Genomic DNA, 23,197 nt, shown 5'->3' on the forward strand with positions numbered 1-23,197 from the left:
AAAACCAAAACCACCAATATCATTAAATGGGAGATAAAATGCCCAAGATTTGGCAATGATGCTGTGAGGTTTCTGGCTGCATTAAAAGACTGTTTCACACTACATGATGATCTTACCTTTATGCAGATAACCTGATACTATTTCATGATGAAAAGAAGGTAGTGATGGCAGAGTCAGTTTGTCAGTCCAGTGCCTTGACTTCTGAAATGCTTGAAATGTATAGATAAAGTAGTTGATCCCAAAACACTACATCTTACAAAGCGGGTATAAAGGGAAACAAATTAGAGAATCAAAAGCCTGTTATTTTAGGTGGCATATAGCTTTCCCATACTGTTCATTTTTCATTTTTCAGAAAAGGGCAGAGGATGTGTTATAGTACTACAGGGTAGATGCCTTCCTCTTCTGCAGACCCCTTAATGAAGACCTCTTAAGGGGAACCCTCCCATTCATCTGAGTTCTAGTGATCCCCAGTGCAACAAGAAGTGGGTTGTACCCACGAAAGCTCATGATACCATGTTAGTCTTTAAGGTGCAGCTAGACTATTCATTGTTTGTTAAGTTTTTCTAGTCCTCTCTGGTAATTGTGGAAGACCAGGAGCTCTATAAGCTTAAATAGGCCCCCCTGGGTCATACCTATGGTCCATCTACCTGCTTTCCTGTCTTCCAACAGTAGCCAATGACAGGTGCTTCAAAGGGAGTGAATAAAACAAGTTAATTACTAAGTGAAGCATCCTATATCATCCACTCCCACTTTCTGGTAGTCAGAGACTAGGGAAACCCAGAGCATAGGATTGCATCCCTGACTATCTTAATTAATATCTATTTATGGACCTATCCTCCATTAACGTATCTAATTTTTTTCAAAAAAACGAATTGTAATTATGGCCTTCATACTAACCCATGTCAATGAATACCACAGTTGGCTCTGTGATATGTGATGAAATACTTCCTTTTGTTTCTTTTAAACCTGCTGTCTATTAATTTCATTGCATGAGCATTGGTTCTTGTGTTTTGTGAAGAAGTAAATTAGACTTCCTTGTACATTTTCTCTATACCATTCATACTTTATAGACTTTTGTGATATCCCCTCCTTGGTTGTCTCTTTTCTGAGCAGAACAGTTTAATTTCTCTACATACGGAAAGCATTCCATATACTTAATCATTTGTATGCCCCTCTCTATAGCTTTTTCCAAATCTAAAGATGTACTCTTTTTGAATGGGGTAAACAGAACTGTATGAAGTATTAAAGATATAGATGTAACAAGAGATTTACATCGTGGTATTATGATGTTGACTGTTTTATTATCTATCCTTTTCTAATGGTTCTTAATGTTCCTAGATTTTTTGACTGCCACTGGATGTTGAGTGGTGTTTTCAGAAAACTATCCATAATGACATCACAAGCTCTTTCTTGAGAGGGTCTCAACATTTTGGTTGTATAGCTGGGATTATGTTTTGCAATCTGCATTACTTTGCAGTTATCGATATTGAATTTCATCTTCCATTTTGTTGCTCAGTAACCCATTTTATGAGATCCCTTTGTAATTCTTTGCAGTCTCCTTTAGACTTGACACAAATTACTCAAGAAAGTTGTCTGCAGATTTTGCCACCTCACTGTTTACCCCTTTTTCCTCTGGCCACAGTGGACATACCTAGGAAACACCAATATTTGTCTCTTTCCAGTATGAAATCTTACTGTCTATCCTATCCTTTGTTTCTTGTCTTTTAATGAGTTAGAATATCCTCTCATGGATCACTATCCCATGACTGCTTACTTTGCTTAGGAACCTTCAGCAAAAGACCATGTTAGGGTTTTCTGAATGTCTAGGTACATGATATCCACTGGATCACTCTTCTCCAAATTTGTTGACCCCCTCAAGTGATTATGATAAATTGGTGAAGTATGATTTGCCTTACAAAAAAAATGTGTTAACTCTTCCCCCAACAAATCATATTGATTTATGTTGATATTTACCAGAGTTTCAACCAATTTGTCTGGTACTGAAGTTAGGCTTACTGGCCCATAATTGCCAGGATCATTTCAGGAGCTTCTTTTAAAAATTGATGTCACACTACCTATCCTCCAGCTATCAGGAAGATAGATAATGCAATCCAATTTTACCACTCCACAGGGTAACTGACTGGGCATAAAGCCAGCATCAACCTCGGCTAAATCTGGCCTACTGTATATATAATGTCATTTTGCTGTACTGAATATTTTTTCCTTGGGAAAAAAATAACCAAAAGTTTGAAAACCTCTGGTCTTCTATTAACAAGCAAAAATGTGATTCAGTGTACCACTTGGCTGTTATAGGTCCCTCGGCACACATGCTGAATCAGGTAATTTGCCATATCCAATTCTGCATATGACTCTGAACATACTCTAGGGTTGGATCTATGAAATCATTAATTGAATTACCTTCTGGATGTGACAAGTGATGTATTAGTCTGTGCTCCCCTTGTGGTTTCTAAGGCATTAAGCCTAATGGGGATAATCAAATGTATGGAGATAGATTTGAACCAAGGCTTTCCTACTTTGCATAATTTCCTTATGCACTTTATGCAGATCCACTTCTCTTAGTTGCAGTGCTGACTTAAGACTATTTTCTTTTCACTATAGGATGAAAAGAACAATGTGAATTTCCTTTTCACCATACTCCGAACTCTTCTAAAATATCACTGTAAAATTTAAATAACTGTATTAAAGGATCTTAGTCTTAAAGATGACTCTGGCTTACTTATATGGCTTTACTATGTTGTGCTGTGTATTCCTGTTCTCTGTATGTTGAACTCCCTCCCTTTTTATTTAACCATTCAGGTTTCTAATAGCATTTATAAGCTTTTTAGTTCATCTGTAGTAACAGAAAGTTTTCTACAGCTCTTTTTTGTAGGCACCTACAAAAATGAAATCTAATCTTTTTCTAATCTTCCCCAAAGTTCTTGGGGATTACATATAGGACTTTGAATTATGTCTGTGAGGGTATGTCTACACTACGGGACAAAGTCAAAATAAGATATACAACTTCAACAACGTTAATTGCATAGCTGAAGTCGAAATACTTTAACATGGCTTTTGACACTGTCTACACAGCAGGAAATCAAAGGGATAACACTCTTCTTTCAAGTTCTCTTACTCCTCATGAAAGCAGGGTTACCGGCATCGACCAGAATACCCCTCTCAGTTCAAATTAGCTGTTTTAACTAGACCTGCTAATTTGTACCCTGGAAGATAGACAGTGGCAGCTTTGATCTTCCTCTGTAGTATAGACATACCCGAATAGTGTTAAGGTTCAATCATTAAGTTTGGCCCCTGGTCTGAACTGTAGTTCAGTATCTTCAGGTCTGGAATTTAGATTCGGGATCATCTGTATTTTGAAGTATACTAAGTTCAGTTTTTACTATTTTTACTGACAGTGCTTGATTTGCTTTTGACCTAATTCACTGTCTGGGCAGGGAAGCATATCTTACAGAGAAGGTGTTATGTATTTAAGGTCAGTTCTGGATCTAGTTTCTAGCAGGCACAAATGAAATGTATATTGCCCATCTGCTTAATCTCTTGTTTGTAATGCATCCATGTTATGTCTCGATAATAAGTGCATAGCCATAAATTTTATTCCAAAGATTTTAACTTTCCAGTATATCTGTCTGTGAACTATTCTTTATGTATGAAAAGACGATAGGTATTTTAAATACTAGTAGATTTAAAATGTTCTGCGAATTCTGTATAATGGATTTAAGTAAAAAAATCAACAAAGAAAATGTGGCAGTTGGTTGAACTCTTCTAAGCTTTTCAGTGCTTGCTTAAGGAGATATTTACGCATGAGAAGGCCTTTCCATTCATTTCCCCTTAAATATGCTCTATAATGGGTATTTTTCCTTGATTCCAGAATTTTGGGGTGTGCTGCTTATTTCTGAGCTTTCTAAAATACTGTCGTTTTTACCAGATTTGATTTTTGCAGAAGTTTATACCTGATATGCTCCAGCCTCAGTAGTATAAAAAATATGCTTCTACTTTAATGAATACTATTTCTGCAAGAAAATTTTTTTATATTTTTGTGAGACAGATGCTAACTACTGAATCATCAAGTCATAATACATAATAAGCCATTAATTGCAATATAAGCCATACAAAAGCACACATACATATACCAGGGCTTTTGAGAGTATAATTTGATCCTTCATCTCATTGTAAAAAAAAAAAAAAAAGTGACATCTAGCCCCACATACATGAATCTGTACTTGATTTGGGTGTCAACATTATTTTCTTATGTATGTGGATTTTGCAACAGTGATCACTGCCATTTTCAGCTGAGATAGCATTATTGTAATACCACATTCTTTGATCTGCACCTTAACATCAGTGGGAAACTTCAACTTTCAAGGCATATGAGAGCCCATATAAGGAGCATTTCTTGAAAAAAAAATGCACGGTACACTGTGCTCTACAGTCTGCACTGGATTTTATTTGCTTTCTTGCGCAATTTATTGTATTGGTTATATTCTTTTAAGATCTTAAGTGGCCAGGTACTGCTTATTGCAGAGACCATTTTCCCTCTTCTCATGATTCCATAGACTAGTTAAATCATAGAATTACTGAACTATATGTCTAGAAATTCCTCAGATTCAATCCTCTGTCCCAGGGCAGGACAGACTAAACTGAGACCATCCCTGACATGTGTTTGTTTACTCCATTGCTAAAAACTTTCAATAATGGAGATTCCACAACCTCCCTTGGAAGCTTATTCCAGAGTTTAATTACCCTTATATCTAGATTTTTTTAGACTAATGTCTAACCTAAGGCTACTTCTACACTACGGGGTTTTTCTGGGATAGTGGAGGTATCCCAGAAAAACTCCACTGTATCCAGGGAGAGCATCTGGTCTTCTGCCTTTTTTTTTTTTTTTTTTTTTTTGCAGAAGAGCAGACACGCTCTTTAAGAAGCCCTGTCTTTCTCCTTTCCACAAGGAAGCAGGGCTCTTCTGAAAGAGGAGGGTTTTTTTGAAATTTGGCCCAGTGTAGATGGGCCAAATTTCAGAAAAGCCTCTTCCGATAAAACATTATGATCTAGACAGCCCCAACCTCCCTTGCTGCAGTTTAAGCCCATTACTTCTCCTATATCTATTGAGAACAATGGAATGCAGTTTTCTTTTTAGCAGCCCTTAATAATCTTCAAATATATTGTTAAGTCCTCCCTCTGTTATCTTTTTTTAACACTAAACATGCCCACTTTTGTTTACTTTTCCTGACAGGTCAGATTTTCTAAACTTGTAATCATTTTTATTGCTCTCCTTTGGACTCTGTTGAATTTGTTTCTATCTTTCCTAAAGTGTAGAACCCAGAAATGGGCACAGCTTAGGCCTCACCAGTGCTGACTAGAGAGCGGCAGTTACTTCCTATGTCTTGGATGACAATCCCATTAGTACATCACAGAATATTAGCCTTTTCCCCAGCTACATGCATTGTTGACTCATACTCAAAGGCTACGTCTACACTGGCCCCTTTTTCGAAAGGGGCATGCTAATTTTGAAAGTGGGAATAGGGAAATCTGCGGGTGATTTAAATATCCCCCGCGGATTTAAATAAACATGTCCGCAGCTTTTTTTCCGGCTTGGGGAAAAGCCAGAAAAAAAGCGTCTAGACTGGCCCGATCCTCCGGAATAAAGCCCTATTCCGGAGGATCTCTTATTCCTACTTTAAAGTAGCTTTACTTTGAAGTAGGAATAAGAGATCCTCCGGAATAGGGCTTTATTCCGAAGGATCGGGCCAGTCTAGACGCTTTTTTTCCAGCTTTTCCCCAAGCCGGAAAAAAAGCGGCGGACATGTTTATTTAAATCCGCGGGGGATATTTAAATTCCCCGCGGATTTTCCTATTCCCACTTTCAAAATTAGCATGCCCCTTCCAAAAAAGGGGCCAGTGTAAACATAGCCAAATTATGATTCATTGTAACTTCCAGATTCTTTTTCCTCAGTGATACTACCTAGCCAGTTATTCCCATTTTACAGTTGGGCATTTAACTTCTTTTCTTCCAAATTGCAGCATTTCATCTTATTGAACTGAGACCAATTCTACAATTTGCTATGACCATTTTGAATTCTAATCCCATTCTCCAAAGTGCTAATAACCTCACCCAGTTTGGTGCCATTTGAAAGTTTAATATATGGCCTGTAACAGGGTGGCATTCACCTGCTGTGAGTGACCCTGTCTGCACTCCCCTAGTCCAAAAACCTTCTTTGGCAATTCTGCCCTCTGGTCAAATCACATTACAGTGTGAAATATTCAACACAACCCCCTTCTGGGGTACATCGTTATCATGGGCTCATCTTGGTGCCCTCTGTATAGTCTCTCAGTCTGTTTCCCCAGTGTCTGTTCCCTACTCTGATGGAGAGTGGTGCCTCCAGGACTACCCCTCTGACGACAGCTCCTTGCCCCTAGCTCAGAGTTTTATCACACTACATCAGTGTCAGCATAGTCCACAGTCTCTATATAGCTCTCCACATGGAGCTATCTGTGGTGTTGCCACTCCCTCAGCCAGCCACTCATCCTGTGAGCCAAGTCATTAATGAAAATGTTGAATAATACTTGATACAGGACTGATTTCTGTGAGATCCCACTAAATGCGTCTCCAATTGGAGAGTGAATCATTGATAACTTCTCTCTGTGTGTAGCCTTTCAACCAGTTGTGCCACTACTATATAGTAATTTCATCTAAACCATATTTCACAAGTTTCTTTGAGAGACTGTCAAGTGGAATTTTGTCAAAAGTCTTAGTATAATCTAGTTATATCACATATATTGCTTCCCCTCTATCCACTAGACTAGTAACCTTGTAAAAGAAGGAAGTTGAGATGATTTGCTCTTGACAAATCCAGGCTAGCTATTCCTTATAATCCTGTTTCTAGATCTTCTGGGAAGTTGGGACTTCTTGAAGACTTTTTGTTTGTTTGTTTGTTTGTTTGTTTGTTTGTTTGTTTGTTTGTTTGTTTAGAACTGTCAAGGGTGTGGGGTATTTTTAAGCTATTGATTTCAGAACCAACTTTATTTGAGGGACATTTGGTCATATTTGTGATTGTATCTATTATGCTCTATGGCACCTTATTCATTTAAAAGTTTAAGCATGAGTGTATGTGTCTTGAACATGAGATGCAGTACATTTTAAAAATATATAATTGAATACATAATGTAGGTCTCAGAACCTTGGGTTTGGCTTTGCTTTTAAGAGGTTGATTGATGTCTCCCCTGGTAGGCTTCTGTTCTCCAAGAAGTGTGTGCCTACAGAAATTCACAACCTCCTCATTTGCCTTTTATGAAAGCTTCCTTAAAGAGTATGTTATTTGATCAATAATGAATTAGAAACAACACCAGACTGGATTATAGCACTATAAAATATCAGCTCTCATGGGAGAAAAATTACTGCTGGCCAGACAGAGCAAGTTGTCAAAGTCTACATCCATGTTAGTGCCCACTAGTCCAGGAATATCAAGTAATTTTGAGAAATTATGTGCTATAAAATGTAAATTGCATGTCTAAAGTGCGTGGTGGGATTGCTGCATTTTGTGGCACAAGTTGCTATGGTGCCGTGTCTGTACTTTCTTGGCTCTTGATGCAGTGTCACACTTACATTTATTAAGGGGCAATCAACATTTGCTAATGGGGGAGTATCAGTTCTTTCAGTTATTCTCCCTATCATTCTCTCTACTCACTCCATTATCCTAGCAGTTGCCATTGAACACATTGAATCAGAATACAGACAGATGTTATGGAAAACTTTCCCTTTCCCAAAGCTTTGTTAATATGGAATATCAAATTCTGCAGTGCCTCTGCTATTCCACCCTTCATGTAAAAGTATTTGTGGGCCAAAATCTGCCCTTTAGATATTACATATAAGTATCATAGTCTGATGAAAATGTTTCTGTTTTTCATGAACCTAAGTGTGATAAAATTAGTATTGTAACCTTTGGAAGAGTAGGAGAAGCTTCTGATTATACTATAAGACTCAAACATGGCTATGAGAACAGACGTCTTTCACTGCTTATTAATTAGAGCCAGCTGCTGCATTTTGGAAGAAGGAATAGTTCTGAAAATCTTTCCCTACTCTAGGTAATATATCATCCTTGATCTGTGTTCAGAATTCCCAGTGATGTCAATCAAGGCCAGTATATACACCTGTAGCGGCAGCAGAATTACACTAAAAGATGATACTCTTTCAAACAGGCAAATATGGAAGCAAATTGCAGATTTGCATTTCAAAAAACACACAGTTAAACCATTCCTGAGGCTAGACTTCAGCATTAGTTTTAGCATTCATGATTTGTTCTGGTCTCAAAGCACCTAACAGTCCCCTTAGTTTTCTGATGTAAATGTAAAATGATCATTTTAGTCTTTTCATTGCAGTATAGTTTTCCCTCCAGATCCACCATTTTCTAATAGTGTAATATATTTTAGTGTTGATTTCAAGGTAATTTTCCCCTCATTTATTCAAGCTACAATTTTGTAGAGGAAATTTCAGGCACACTCACAGAAAATGTGTGGATATACTATCTCTGTTTTTGGTGGGGGTGATAGTGTATTATTGGATCTTCACATATTGGCTATGTCTAGACCACAATGATCTAGCGGGAAAAGGTCCAATAGGTTTTTCGGAAGAGGCTTTTCTGAATTTCGTGGCAGGAGGAAGACGGGGCTTCCAAAAGAGCACGTCTGCTCCTCCACAAAAAAAAAAGTGGAAGAGCAGACGCGTTCCCTGGATATGGCAGAGTTTTTCTGGGATACTGGAGATAACCCCCGTAGTGTAGACATAGCCATTATAATTGGATGGTTGTAGTGTTTAGAGACCTCAGTCAAGATTGGAGCCTTGGTATTCTAGATGCTGTGCATATATAAACAAAGAGGCTATTCTTGCCTCAAAATTTTACAATCTAAATAGAAAATCTAAATCTAAACAGAAAAAGGATGCAGGACAGGAATATTGTCCAGGTTACACATCAGGAAATGAGAGAGAGTAAGTGATTTGCCGAAGGTCACATAGGAAGTCTTTGACTGAAACAGGAATGAACCCAGTTCTCGTAGGTCTCAGTTCAGTTGTAAACATGAGACTATCTTTCTTCTCTCATTTAATTAGTTGTAGAGACAGCTAAAACATATTTATGTATATAAACAAAGCCAAATTTCATACATTTATAATCCAGACATGATACTTGTATTCTGCTTCTAAAATATGCTTTCATTGGACATACATTCTTTTTGCTTGCAAAATTAAAAAAGACTACAGGTTGAACCTCCCAAATCTGAGTCCCTCTGGTCCAGAAACATCTGAGGCCAGGGATGTTGCTCAGCCAAACAGCCCTGGAGCAATGCAGAGGCTGGGGAGCCCCGGCAGGGCCAGGTGGCATCTGGGATTCATTTAGACTGTCCTTCTGTATCATCTGTAACTTCAGCACTACAATTTATAAAGTCTCCTTTTAAAAAAATATCCAATCTTGATTTTAAAATTGTTAATGATGAAGAAGCCACCACAACCCTTGGTAAATTGTTGCAATGGTTAATTTCTATGAAAATTGTACATCTGATTTTCAATCTGAGTTTGTCTATCTTTAATTTCCAGCCACTGGATCACTAAATAGGTAGTGGTGAACAGCAAACCTACATGGATCCCGCGTATACTTAATAATTGGAGGTGGTAGCTAGTCTGTGCCATCATTCACCTCTACTCGTGCTACAATACTATTTCTAATTTATTAGCTCTATGCATGTCTACACTATGGGGTAAGGTAGAATTAAGATATGCAACTGCAGCAACATTAATTGTTTATCTGAAGTCAAAGTAGCTTAACTAAACTTTTGGCTATGTCCACACTGCAGGAAGTTGAAGGGAGAACACTCTCCCTTTGATTTCTCTTTCTCCTCATAGAAACAGGACTACCAGCATCGACCGGCGTTCCCCACTCCATTTAAATTAGTTGTTTTAACTATAACCACTAATTTGAACCTTGGAAGATCAACAGCAGCAGCTCTGATCTTTTCTGTAGTGTTGACATACCCTACGAGAGCTAGCACAATCACATCGTCTTGAGCTGGGAATCACATAATCGGATCCAAGTGCAGACATAGCCTAAGTGGCATGAGATAGGATTGTAGTGATCATATTATGATCTGCCAATTCCCTGTTGTTAGCCAACCTGGTAGGTAGGCTGTCATACAGGCTTCTGATCCTGCCAACTTAGCCTGTCTGGTTTAAAGGCATATATGTAGCAGCAGTGCAGTCCGTCTTTTGTCCTGCCCCTTGCTTCCTATAGGTTTCTTAAAAAAACTAGAATTAAAATAAGACTAAGTACAAGGATACTAATAATCAGAATTCATATTCTAGAGTTGAAGGGGTTAATACATTTCACTGGCTCTAACCTAAGGTTTTACAAATGCTTTTTTGTGATGCATTGAATTATCTTTTTTTAAGTTATCCTGGTCAGCTCCTTTACATCACAGGTACAAGAGGGATTACAATAAACTGAGCACAAAGGATTGATAAAAGTTTTGCCATGCGACATGAGGGCCCTTGTTCTCATTACAAGTACAAATATATACATATCTGGACAGCTAGTGCCTAATATACTTTATTACACCATGTGCGGCTTTATTTACTTTCATTAATAGTTATAGAACTGGATGCTAGGACAGGCCCTCCTTTGCATTTCTGAGATTTAGGATTCATGGGCCTCATTACACAAGGCATAACGGAGCAGTCGACAAGGGCTTCCCTTGTCGACTGCAGAGCGTCCAGACTACCACGCTCTGCCTCCAAACAGCTGATCGGCAGCACGGCAGCCATTTTGATGTAAACGAAGCGGCGATTATTTAAATCACCGCTTCAGTTCCCTATGTCTAGAAACCTCATCTACATTGCTCTGTCGTCAGAGCCATGTAGTCTAGACATATCCTTACAGTCCATATTGTGAAATGACTCATTTGTAAATTCAAATTTCTGTGATCACCTCAGTAGTATATACTTGAATAAAAATGTGTGTAATATTTTATGGAAACAGAGGCTAACATATTTTTATAACACTCTTTTGCAGATGCTCCAACATTTGTGTCAAATCACACCTTGTATTATTCTTGGGAAGGCAATCCTATCAATATAAGCTGTGAAGTGCTATCTAATCCTGTAGCTTCAGTTCACTGGAGAAGAGGAAAATTAGTTTTACCTGCAAAAAATACTACCCATTTAAAGACCTATAGTGCTGGAAGAAAGCTCATATTAGAGGTAAGGTGAATTAGCAAATTATATTAGTGTCAGAAATTATTACTGAGGTTATATAAAACACTTATGCATCAGAAATGTGATGTAATGAAAAAAAAATTCAGCAAAAAAAATAATTGTAGGAGCTATTTATCTCCATATTCCTTGTCATCAGCTAGAAAGAAGCCCAGGGTTCCAGTCAATTGTCTTACCTGTAGTTCACCATTTTCAGTGATTACTAAAATAATCTGAGTTGTTTGCAAAGTAGTAAATAAAAATGAACATTTAAAAATAGTAACACAGATTCGGTAGCTTGATATTATCGATGAGTTAGGGCCTGAAATGAAATATTTTAGCTGTTTCCATCCAGCTCAAAGCACAATACAAAACTAACTGGCTTTCTGATTGGTAGTTTCCATAACAAGGTTGAGGATACAGACTAAAGTCCTTTCTTATCTCTCAAAGTCAGTCCCAATAAGTCAGGAACAAGCTATGTTGTCTGGCACACACTAGAAGAAAGACAAGATGCCAGAGATGTGATTTAATTAGGCCCCAACAACTTTATTAACTTAGCTCAATTAGGAACTATCCAGCAATAACTCATACAGTGCACATCATGATTCCTTACTTAATCATTTTCACCAGGGTCAGGGTTGACCTTAGCCCTTCTTTGCTTGGATTCAGGCACCCTTTCCTCAAATGCTGGTTGAGAAGATGGAGAAGAGGAGATTGTCTCCTTACTATACCAGTCCCTAGAAGTCCCAGTTTTGTTTTCTGCCTTTCACTTTTGGGTATTCCATACCCTATGTCCATTTCCAGTTCTGGTTAATCAGGGAAATAGACCCAAGTGGAGTTAGTAAACATGGAAATAAAGGTAATATATTATCATCCTAATGCAATACAAAAAATACATAAAATATGTAAAATAAAAATGAATGAAGTAACCTTGCTATCGTGCATATTATTTCAAATAGGCATCTGATATAGTTATTCTATGGAGTTATAAAGATAGTAGAACATGATTAGAAAGTTTAATATACATTTGGCTTAAAGTTACAATAGTGCAGCCACTGAAAAGTCAGAGTGCTTTGGTGTCCTTAAATGAAAAGTGCTTTGAAAGTAAAAAGGAATATTATTGCTACTGTGGAGGGATAATTTTTCAGTATGACTTATATAAAATTATTCAAGGTTTAATAACGTTTAAAAATTTCCATTTACATGAGTAAAACAAAATCTTTTACATCTAATTGCTAATATATCTTTATATGAAATCTAATTCTATCAAGCTACTTTGTTCCTCATTCTTTTATAATTTAGTGCTGAATAGATTGTGCAAAAGTTTCCTGTGTAATTTCAGCAAATCAGTCTAGTCTATAATATACAATTCAGTATTTATAGTTGACATGGTGTGCTTCTAATTTGTCAGTGGACCTTATCATGTTTCCTCTGAGGTCAGCAAAGAAGCTATCATTAGTTTCATAGGGAGCAGGACAGAATAGATTTACTATCACGCAAACAAAATTTTAAGAGTCTGTAAGAGAAAATGGGTTCAGAGTCACCATTAATTTATGCAAACCAACACTTCCAGCTAGCTAGATGTACTGTATCTTTATACTGTCTTTTAAGTTCAGTTTGTAGTTATATCACAGGAAAATTAGGTTTATAGATGGATTATGATTTTAAAGCACGGATCACTCACTGTTTGGAGGTTTCTGGACAGTGAGAATGCATGTCACTGTGAGTGAGTGACTGACTGACTGACTGACTGACTGACTGACTGAAAAATGCATCATTGTAGTATCTTAGAATATCTGTTTAAACAAATGAGAGCTATACAACTTGAAAATTAATGCATGAAAAGAAATCCCTCCAGGCTTTCCTTCTTATTTGTATCCATGCTTATTCTCCCTACCCAATATTTCTTCTTTTTCCAGTGTATAAATAATGACAATGAATGATTGGAAAGTCCTTGAAGAAGCAATGAGAAATCTTCTGAATATGATATCTTGGGTTTAAAAGATCGGTTTCTGCTTGCTATAGCTATTACTGGTGCAAAGAATATACTTCTATATTGTTAGGGGAGTGAACTGTGGAAACCTATGGTGTCCACCAAAAATAAGTTAATAATCAGGAAAATACTCAATAGTTTAAATAATAGTAATGATAAATTTGCCTGTATCCTGAATCTGGGTCCTTCATTCAGGCAAAAATCCCCTTAATATCAGTCGGAGTTGGCTTAAAAGGAGAAGTGAGCCCCTTCATTATGCATAGAAGATAGAGAAGCATCATAAATCTCAATATTCAAACAAACTCTAGTTCCATAACTTGTGTTAAAAGAATGACAGGCATGTGTCAAGGCTGTTCCCCACTTTGGCAGTTCAAGTGCAGATGGTGAGGCCCACAAGAGACTTTAAAATACGTTGCCACTAAAGGCTTGTGTTAAACACTCTCCAAGGTCACAGATTCGATGGCCTTGTTTTGGTCTTGCTGCCTCCACTCAAATGTAAAAACCTCTTTGAAGATCCAGAAAGATGAACTTGGTAATTCCTTGCTGTGAGGTGTCCTCAAGCTCTTTTAACCCTCTCACTAGAGTGAGCTTGAAAACTTTAATTTCTCTTAATAGTTTGGCTTTGCAATCCTAGGCACATGCACAGAAAACTTCCTGCCTTCTAGGACACAAGACTCAGAATATGGTCTTAAAAGGATAATTTTTATAAACAACAACAAAAAAAAGATCACGATTGGTGAAACATTGCTTGGTTGCTAGGTGCTACACAGCAACTGAAAAAAAGGATAAAAAACCCACAAAGAACTGCTTCTCTGGGATGCAGTTTGGAAAATTACAGTGTAAAAGGTTAGTTGTATTGTTCAGCACAGAGAAGTCTAACAAACGGAAAAATAAAGGAAATGACTCATCGTTTCAAGACATAGTCTTTTCTCAGGAGTGGATGTAACTGGATTCTCCATGTGTAGATCACTGGTTTATTTCATGTCCTCCCAGGTTTTCCTTTGGCCCTACAACAGGAACAGAAAAACCAGTTTCCATTCAAAAGCCCACACTCTGTTTCCATTGGCTTTCTGGGCCTCTTACCAATTCATTTCCTGCTTTCCTAGCATTCTTGGGGAATTAATGTATATAGTAAGCTGTAGTGTATATCCGTTACCTGCACAAAATACTCACACATTTTAGGGGCACCCACTATTTTTACCCATTTATAGGACTCAGGCATAACCATCTCTATATAGGCACCGACCCTGCCCCTTCTGCAGGCTTAGGCATAAAATCACATTTTGTGGGTTTGTGGGGTCTTTTTCCAGCGAAAGAACCTTACACAGTAATTTCCAATTTAATATCTCTTTATTAACAATCATCTAAAACAGTTGCACACACTGCTCACCACTCCCAATGAAACAGATGGACTCGTCTTGATGGCTAGTCAAGATCAGGTCCATCTGGAGGTGTCATTGGCACAGGGTTGAGGTCTGGCAGCTCTGATCTTGGAGTGGTGTTCCAGAGAAAGGCTAAAAGTCATGTAGAGTTGGACCTTGCAAAGGGAATTAAAACCAATAGTAAAAGGTTTTATAGCCATATAAATAGGAAAAAAACAAAAAAGAAGAAGTGGGACCGCTAATCACTGAGGATGGAGTGGAGGTTAAGGATAATCTAGGCATGGCCTAATATCTAAACCAATACTTTGCTTCAGTCTTTAATGAGGTTAATGAAGATCTTGGGGATAATGGCAACATAACAAATGGGAATAAGGATGTGGAGGTAGATATTACCATATCCGAGGTAAAAGCCAAACTTGAACAGCTTAATGGGAGTAAATCGGAGGGCCAAGATAATCTTCATCTAAGAATATTAAAGGAACTGGCACATGAAATTGCAAGTCCATTAGCAAAAATGTTTAATAAATTTCTAAACTCAGGGGTTGTACCATTTGACTGGAGAATTGCTAATATAGTTCCTATTTTTAAGAAAGGAAAAAAAAAGTGACCCAGGTAACTAAAGGCCTGTTAGTTTGACATCTGGGCTACGTCTACACTGGCCCCTTTTCTGAAAGGGGCATGGTAATTTCAGAGATCGTAATAGGGAAATCCGCGGGGGATTTAAATATCCCCCGCGGCATTTAAATAAAAATGTCCGCCGCTTTTTTCCGGCTTTTAGAAAAGCCGGAAAAGAGCGTCTGCACTGGCCCCGATCCTCCGGAAAAAGCGCCCTTTTCCGGAGGATCTTATTCCTACTTTGACGAGCCCCTGTAGTATGCAAGGTCTTGGAAAAAAATTTGAAGGAGAAAGTAGTTAGGGACATTGAGGTTAATGTCAATTGGGACAAGTTACAACATGGTTTTACAAAAGGTAGATTGTGCCAAACCAACCTGATCTCCTTCTTTGAGAAAGTAACAGATTTGTTAGATAAAGGAAATGCAGTGGATCTAATCTACCTCGATTTCAGTAAGGCATTTGATACAGTACCACATGGGGAATTATTGGTTAAATTGGAAAAGATGGGGATCAATATGAAAATTGAGAGGTGGATAAGCAACTGGTTAAAGGGGAGACTACAGTGAGTCATACTGAAAGGTGAACATTCAGGTTGGAGGGAGGTTACTAGAGGAGTTCCTCAGGGATCAGTTTTAGGACTAATCTTATTTAATCTTTTTATTACTGACCTCGGCACTAAAAGTGTGGGAGTGTGCTAATAAAGTTTGCAGATGACACAAAGTTGGGAGGTATTGCCAATTCAGAAAAGGATCGGGATATCATACAGGAAGATCTGGATGATCTTGTAAATTGGAGTAATAGCAATAGGATGAAATTTAATAGCGAGAAGTGTAAGGTTATGCATTTAGGGATTAATAACAGGAATTTTAGTAATAAGCTGGGGACACATTAGTTGGAAGTAATGGAAGAAGAGAAGGACCTCAGAGTCCTGGTTGATCACAGGATGACTACGAACTGCCATTGTGACATGACCCTGAAAAAGGCTAATATGGTCTTGGGATGCATTAGGCGAGGTATTTCAGAAATAAGCAGCAGAAATAAGAAGGTGGTAGTGCCGTTATACAAGGCATTGGTGAGATCTTATTTGGAATATTGTGTGCAGTTCGAGTCTCCCATGTTTAAGAAGGATGAATTCAAACTGGATCAGGTACAAAGAAGGGCCACTAGGATGATCCGAGGAATGGAAAACCTGTCTTATGAAAGGAGACTCAAGGAGCTTGGCTTGTTTACCTTAACCATAAGCAGTCTGAGGGGAGGCATGATTGCTCTCTTTAAATATATTAGAGGAATAAATACCAAGGAGGGAGAGGAATTATTTAAGCTTAATACCAATGTGGGCACAAGAACAAATGGATATAAACTGGCTATTAGGAAGTTTAGACTCTAAATTAGATGAAGGTTTCTAACCATTAGAGGAGTGAAATTCTGGAACAGCCTTCCAAGGGAAGTAGTGGGGGCAAAAGACCTATCTGGCTTCAAGATTAAGCTAGATGGGTTTATGAAGGGAATGGTTTGATGGGATAACATGATCTTGGCAACTAATTGACCTTTCACTATCAGTGGTAAATCAGTGGGATGATAGGAGTTACTATAGAGAACTTTTTCCTGGGTGTCTGGCTGGTAAGTCTTGCCCACATGCTCAGGCTTCAGCTGATCACCATATTTGGGTTCAAGAAGGAATTTTCCTCCAGGGTAGATTGGCAGAGGCCCTGGAGGTTTTTCGCCTTCCTCTGTATCATAGGATACGGATCACTTACTGGAGGATTCTCTGCATCTTGGGGTCCTTAAACCATTTGAGGACTTCAATATCTGAGATATAGGTGAGAGGATTATTCTAGGAGAGGGTGGCTGAGATTCTGTGGCCTGCATTGTGCAGGGGGTCAGACTAGATGATCATAATGGTCCCTTCTGACCTTGGAGTCTGAGTCTATGAGTTAGTTCCCAAAGAATTTCCTTTTGGGCCCCAGTTTATAAAGTGAAACCTGAGTCCTGCTTAGCTAGTCTGTAACCAATTATTTTAGTATAATTTTACAAATCAATCATAACCTATATTACCAGAATTACCTAACCAATCATACCTCACCACCTTAGTGGATTTACACCTAACAAAATTAATTATACAGCAGGCAGAAATTAAAAAAAACAGAGACCATACAGAGAAACAATAGGAAAGTGAGGACCACAATGATAAAAAGAGGACTCCACATCCTCAACTATTGGTAAATAATTTCTTGCCAGACGAAATGCTGTCACACTAAGTTTTCTTTACCCATCTTGAGATCTGTTTCTTTATCTAGTGCCAGTGGGTGCCATTAGAACAGGGTCTTCTGCTTAACAGCCTGATGTGACAACTATTTTAATTCAATTTAGATGGGAAGTGAGTATGCAACTCCAAGCTTTACACCCAATGGCTGCTGCTCTTCAATTTGGCTTCACAGGAAGGCTTTAGGCATTCCAATATGGCTACAGGTCTTCCAATATGGCTATAGAAAAAACATATTGTTACATATCTACAGTGCTCTAGCATGCTACATGCTAACTGGCCCTGTGGACACTGCTACCATGTACAAAAAGTTCCATAGTTCTCTTTGACCTATTTATGTCTTCAAACAGCAGTAGGTCATAGTTCACTAGAGAATGTTCAACGTACAGTTGCTATGTCCGCACTGCAACTTATTAGATGATATGATAGTGTGCTATAGATTTATACCCCGGTTAGTCATGCACTAACTCTACATGTGCATAAGTCCTCAGTAGTCAGTGTTTTAAATTGGGGATTCTCAGGACAAATTATTTGGTGGTCTCAGTTTGGAGCCACCAACTCTCGCTGATGGCCTCTCACATTTTCCTACAATACGTAAGTAATGGTAGGCAATAGACATAAATATACACATATACTCATCCAAATCATTGTAATTTTTTGTTTACTGCTAGCTACTAAGTCTGTTGTAAAAAAGATGATATTAGCAAACATACAAGTATCATTTTCATAGCAGACTTACTCAGCCCCAGCAAGCCTGTGGACAAATTAAGCCTTAGATTGAAGGTGAGGAAAGTGGGGTTTGGAGATGGGGCAGTAGGACTCAGTGGCCAGGAAAGATGATGAGGCAGGAGTTTGATGCCTGGCAGCCAGGTGAGGGGATCTGGAGCTGAAAAGAACACACAGCTAGAGCATGTGTCTGCAACCCAAAGCCCCACATCCCAAAGCCTGAGCACCCTTCCCCCGGTAGGCAGGGAACTGACTGGCTGCCTGATTCTTCAGCATTGTGCCCCTCTGGCAGCCCCAGCAACCAACGCGAAGGCAGTGCATCCATGGAGGGAGCTGCTTCTTTTCCCTTCCCAATGAAATCACAGCCCAACAGGCTGTGGCTGCAAGAAAAGCCCCTGGTGGTCACATGTAAGAAAAATTGTTTTAAACTCAAGCCAATATACTCAGAGGAGGATATACATTGAACACTTTTCCCCTACAAATATTTCAGTCATGTTACTTTCCAGTGATCACAGATAAGGCTATGTGAATCCTAAATCTTTCAGTGTCCGCTTGCAAGGACACAGATATTCTGGAGGATGACTTGCAACCACCACTTTTCCTTAATGTCCCTTTCAACTACCACCTATCCTTAATGTTAGCTTAAATGTTGACAGGGGACTTGCAACCTGGCCCCTTCCTCTTTTCTGAGACAGAGGCCTCCTCTGCATATAAAGAACAGAAGAACGGGCGATATTGCATTTAACTTCCCTGATTCATTCAGGGGCTTCTGAAGCAGGGGAAGTTATTGCAGGGGTGCCAACCGACTTGCTGGGCCTCTGATCAAGGAAGAGCAATCTTCAGTCCTGGAAGGGGCTGAGCTGGGGAAGCCAGCTTTTGGCACTGCCTGGAGTGTGTTACAGTGGGCCCCCTGCATTCCCAGGCAGCCCTCAAAGTCATGAGAGCCTGCTGCGTGGCACTTCAGTGGTGATTTAAAGGGCCCCAGGGCTTCAGCAACCACTGCTGCAGTGGTAGCAGCGAGGAGGCCTGGGCCCTTTTGAATCACTGGGTCCCTTGGCAACTGCTCCCCATTGGCAAGCCTGAGGTGTTGAGATGTGCCCTCCATCACACACCATTAGGTAGAGACATTGTAGAAACATTTCAATTTTCACTACCAGTAGAAGACAGTATAAATGGAAATGTCACTAAGAAAAAGTCAACAGTCCGTAATATTGTTTCCATGAGTTTCCCCAGGTTTCAGCAGCATCAGTGCATGTTCATTACTCTGTATAAATCTGAATAGCATGTTATGGATGCAAGGAAAACGGGACTCATTATGATTTCACATGGGTCTTTAGTTCTTTGCAAATCTTTCACACTGCCTTATTCAAAGTCAAGTTGATAGTTGACAAAGGGTAGTGGAATTTTAATCATTTATCCAAACAACACTTTATAAACTCAGTAATGGTCACTTAAAGTAAATATCAACATGTGAAAGTATTGTCCTGACAAATTAAAGTGCATCTTAGAGAATGTTTTCCTTTCAGAGGTAAAACTGTGGATTTGATTTATTTTACCTTGTCCGCTTGTTGTTTAATAAATGTTTTTTTCTCATACAAAATTTGAAAAAAAGAATTTGTGACCCCATTTATGTCACCATGCATACAGAATGAGATTAAATTTTGAGAAGGTCAGTGGTATTTTTGTAATGAACCATAAGAAAATAATATTTTAAATTTGATTATGCTTATTTTAAAGATTGCTCCCACATCCGACAATGATTTTGGGCGATACAACTGCACAGCAACCAACAGAATAGGAACAAGGTATCAGGAATATACCCTTGGGCAAGCTGGTGAGTACATTGTGTTTAAGTTTTCTATACCCATATCTTTCTATTTCACCAATGCAAATTATGATTGGACTTTTTTCATTTACTTAATTCCACTGGAGCTTTTAGAACTGTCTTTTTTAGTTTTCTTAAAATGTGACATTGTATAAGTAAAACAAATGTGTTCTCACAAAAATAAGATCTCCCCAAAACTTTGCCCTGAACCTTAAAAAATTACTAAAATTTGAGAAAATGCTGCTAACATTTTAAAACAATGGATCTGATTCTTCTTTCTCTTAGGTGTGTCTAGACTGCAGGGTTTTGTTGACAAAAGTGGACTTTTGTCGACAGAACTATACCTGCATTTACACTACCGTTGAGTTCTAGTGACACTTTTGTTGATGCCGGTAAACCTCATTTTACGAGGCATAATGCCTTTGTCGACAGAGTTCTGTTGACAAAAAGGGCAGTCTGGACGCGGGGGTTTCTTTTTTTTAACAGAAAAAGATCTCCAAGGTAACCCCCTTCTGGACAGTCCTTCTTCAGGAAAAACCTCTTGTTCCTGTCTGTAGCCATGTTTTAAAGGCACAGATATCCCTGGCAGGCATTCTGACAGGAAGCTGGCCACAGACCAACACAGTAAGCATACGGCTCTCCCAACTTCACTTGCACGTGGCCATGTGTGCAGCTCCAGAGCCACGAGGCCCATAAGGACCTTCGAGGGAGCCAGCCCAAGTTCCCTCAGGTGAGAAAAAGAGAGCCCCAGCCTGGTCAGAGCCAGAGGTCCTGACACTACTCAAACTGTGGGGGGGGGGGGGAGGAAGCAGTCCAGGCCCTGCACACCCAGCGCAGGAACGCCAGGATTTACGGCCGCATGGCTCAGGGGCTGGCCAATAAAGGGAACCATCCCAGGATACTGCAACAGGTCCGGGCCAAAGTTAAAGAGCTTTGGCAGCGTTACGTGAAGGCCCGAGAGCTGAACTCAGCATCAGGTGCAGCCCTGGTACACTGCACCTATTATAATGAACTGGACCACATCCTGGGAGGCCAGGAACCTATGTCTGCACCGGTGCTCATGCAGACAGGGTTGCACACACCGGTGCAGCAGGGCCAGCAGGAGGTCCTCAGGGAAAATGTGGAGGAAGAGGAGGAAGAGGAACAGACAGAGGACACCCAGACCCTAACCCTGCAGCCTGTCCCGGAGACCCAGGAAGCCTCACAGGCATCCTTGGACGCTAGCGAAGGAACCTCAGGTGAGTGCAGTCAGGGTCAGACACAGAACAAGGGAGGTGGGAGCAGAGAAAATGCAGAGCAACCTGCACGTCTTGGTCCTCCTGGACAGCTTGCATCTCTCTGTGCATGTGCAAGCAGGGAGGCAGGTGGTGGGTATGTGGGTGGGGGCCATGGGAGACCCAAGGTGCTGCTGGCCCCTGTCCCACTGTGGCTGCACACTTACCTGGCCTGGACAGCCATGGTGCAGGGGGGGAGGATGTAGGGGGTGGAGGTGGACATTGCCCTAGCCACAACGGGGCCCCTGTGTGACCGAGGTGGCTGGCAGGGCCAGATGTGGCCTAATAGTAACAACATTCCCATCCCTTGTTGTAAGGACTTGTGTGTGAATTCCTAACACTGATTGGTTCTCTCTCTCATCCTCCACAGCCAGACCTGCTGCCGATAACTGCCGGGCGACACCTGTGCCACCACCCACCTGGTCCCACAGCACCCACAGGCATTGGAGGGCCTATAATGACCTCTTGCGGAGGCATGTGGAGGTGATGAAGAACATTGAGGGGACCATGGCAAAAATGCAGGAGACCATGGCCGAAAGAACCAGGGAGGAGGCTCGCTGGCATACTCGCCTGCTTGAGCACTTCCTACTGCAGTGGAGCACAATGTGTGCCACCGTCCAGAAGGCCCTGGCTGTGCCAGGTCCTCTCCTCCTGGGGACTCCTCCTGCCCATCCAGCTCCAGCTCCCTCTGGCCCCCCTTCCTCTCCCTCAGCCCCTGCCACCCCTCCAGCCCTGCCTAACCCCCTGCTAGAGCAGAGCCATCTGCAGCCCTGACTTGACCCCGAGGACGTCAGGGTCCACGGACAAGAAGTGGCAAAGCCTCGAAGCCCAGGTGATACCACCATTATCCTTAAGTTGTCTGTCCTTCCTCCCCCCCACCTCCAGGTTGACATCTCCCCTCCCTTTTCTCCCTCCAGGTTGAAATCCTCCCTCCTACCTGTCAGCCGACGGTCAGGGCAGTGTGTGTGTGTGTGTGTGTGTGTGTGTGTGTGTGTGTGTGTGTGTTTTCGAGAAAAGGTTTAACGTCCGTGTCTTTACTGCTAGGACCGGGGTCCCATCGCAGAGGGTAGCCAGCAGGCCAACAGATGCCCCTTTATAGGAAGAGCTTATTACACCTTAGATTTTAGCTGCTAGAACACAGGGTTCCTTCACAGCGGGCAGCCTGGGAAAGGCTAAAAGATGCCCCAACGGATCTCTCACCTGGGAATGACACACATCCAAACGCCCAAGCTCTTCCTATGCCTGTCCTTTATGACCGGCTGAAGTTCTTTTAAATTGTGCTTGGTTCTGTTACAGCAACTGAAGGAGTCAGGTTAAAGCTTAAACAGTTACAGGTTTATTAAAGAAGCTTATAAAAGCATATGGTTACAATGGCTATTGCTCTATTTCTTAAATACTAGCAAATATATAGAGAGAGATCTTAAAAATGGTTACAGGAAAAAGGTAAAGATAGAAAATAGAAATAATGGTACCAAGTGACAGCTTAATCTTTAAAGAGCTCTAACACTATGTATATATATATACTTAAGCAAAGGACCACATCCAGGTACAATTTTTACCCCTTTCTGTGCCTCTCGACTCCAGCGTGTCAGGCCAGGGCCGGTCTCTCAATTCCTAGGAAAGACGAATACAAGGTGGGCATCCCCTCTGGAACCTCGGGAGATCAAACACCTAACCTGACCAGCAGATAGATGGTAGATTGACACTCAGAGAAAATGTGCTGCTGGACCCATCTATATACCCCTGGGGGCTCGTATCCTCTTTCTTATTTAAGAGACCAAATTGTACTGGTCCGTTTTGTGGCACCAGTTCTTACAAGCAAGTTTCAAATAATTTACACTTGCAAGAGAGAGAACTAAATTGTGAGTACT

General features: G+C 40.2%; 1 protein-coding gene across 2 annotated transcripts in view; it reads left to right on the forward strand.

Moving 5' to 3' along the window:
• Positions 1 to 23,197, forward strand: part of NCAM2 (neural cell adhesion molecule 2) — a 547,839-nt gene that overhangs the window by 390,810 nt on the left and 133,832 nt on the right. For both annotated transcript variants that reach the window (XM_075910051.1, XM_006128839.4), the window contains exons 10-11: positions 11,070 to 11,257; positions 19,965 to 20,061. In XM_075910051.1, coding sequence (XP_075766166.1) covers positions 11,070 to 11,257; positions 19,965 to 20,061 — 285 coding nt within the window. The remainder of the gene's footprint in view (positions 1 to 11,069; positions 11,258 to 19,964; positions 20,062 to 23,197) is intronic.

This window comes from Pelodiscus sinensis, chromosome 1 (genome assembly GCF_049634645.1).
Source record: "Pelodiscus sinensis isolate JC-2024 chromosome 1, ASM4963464v1, whole genome shotgun sequence".
Lineage (NCBI taxonomy): Eukaryota > Metazoa > Chordata > Testudines > Trionychidae > Pelodiscus > Pelodiscus sinensis.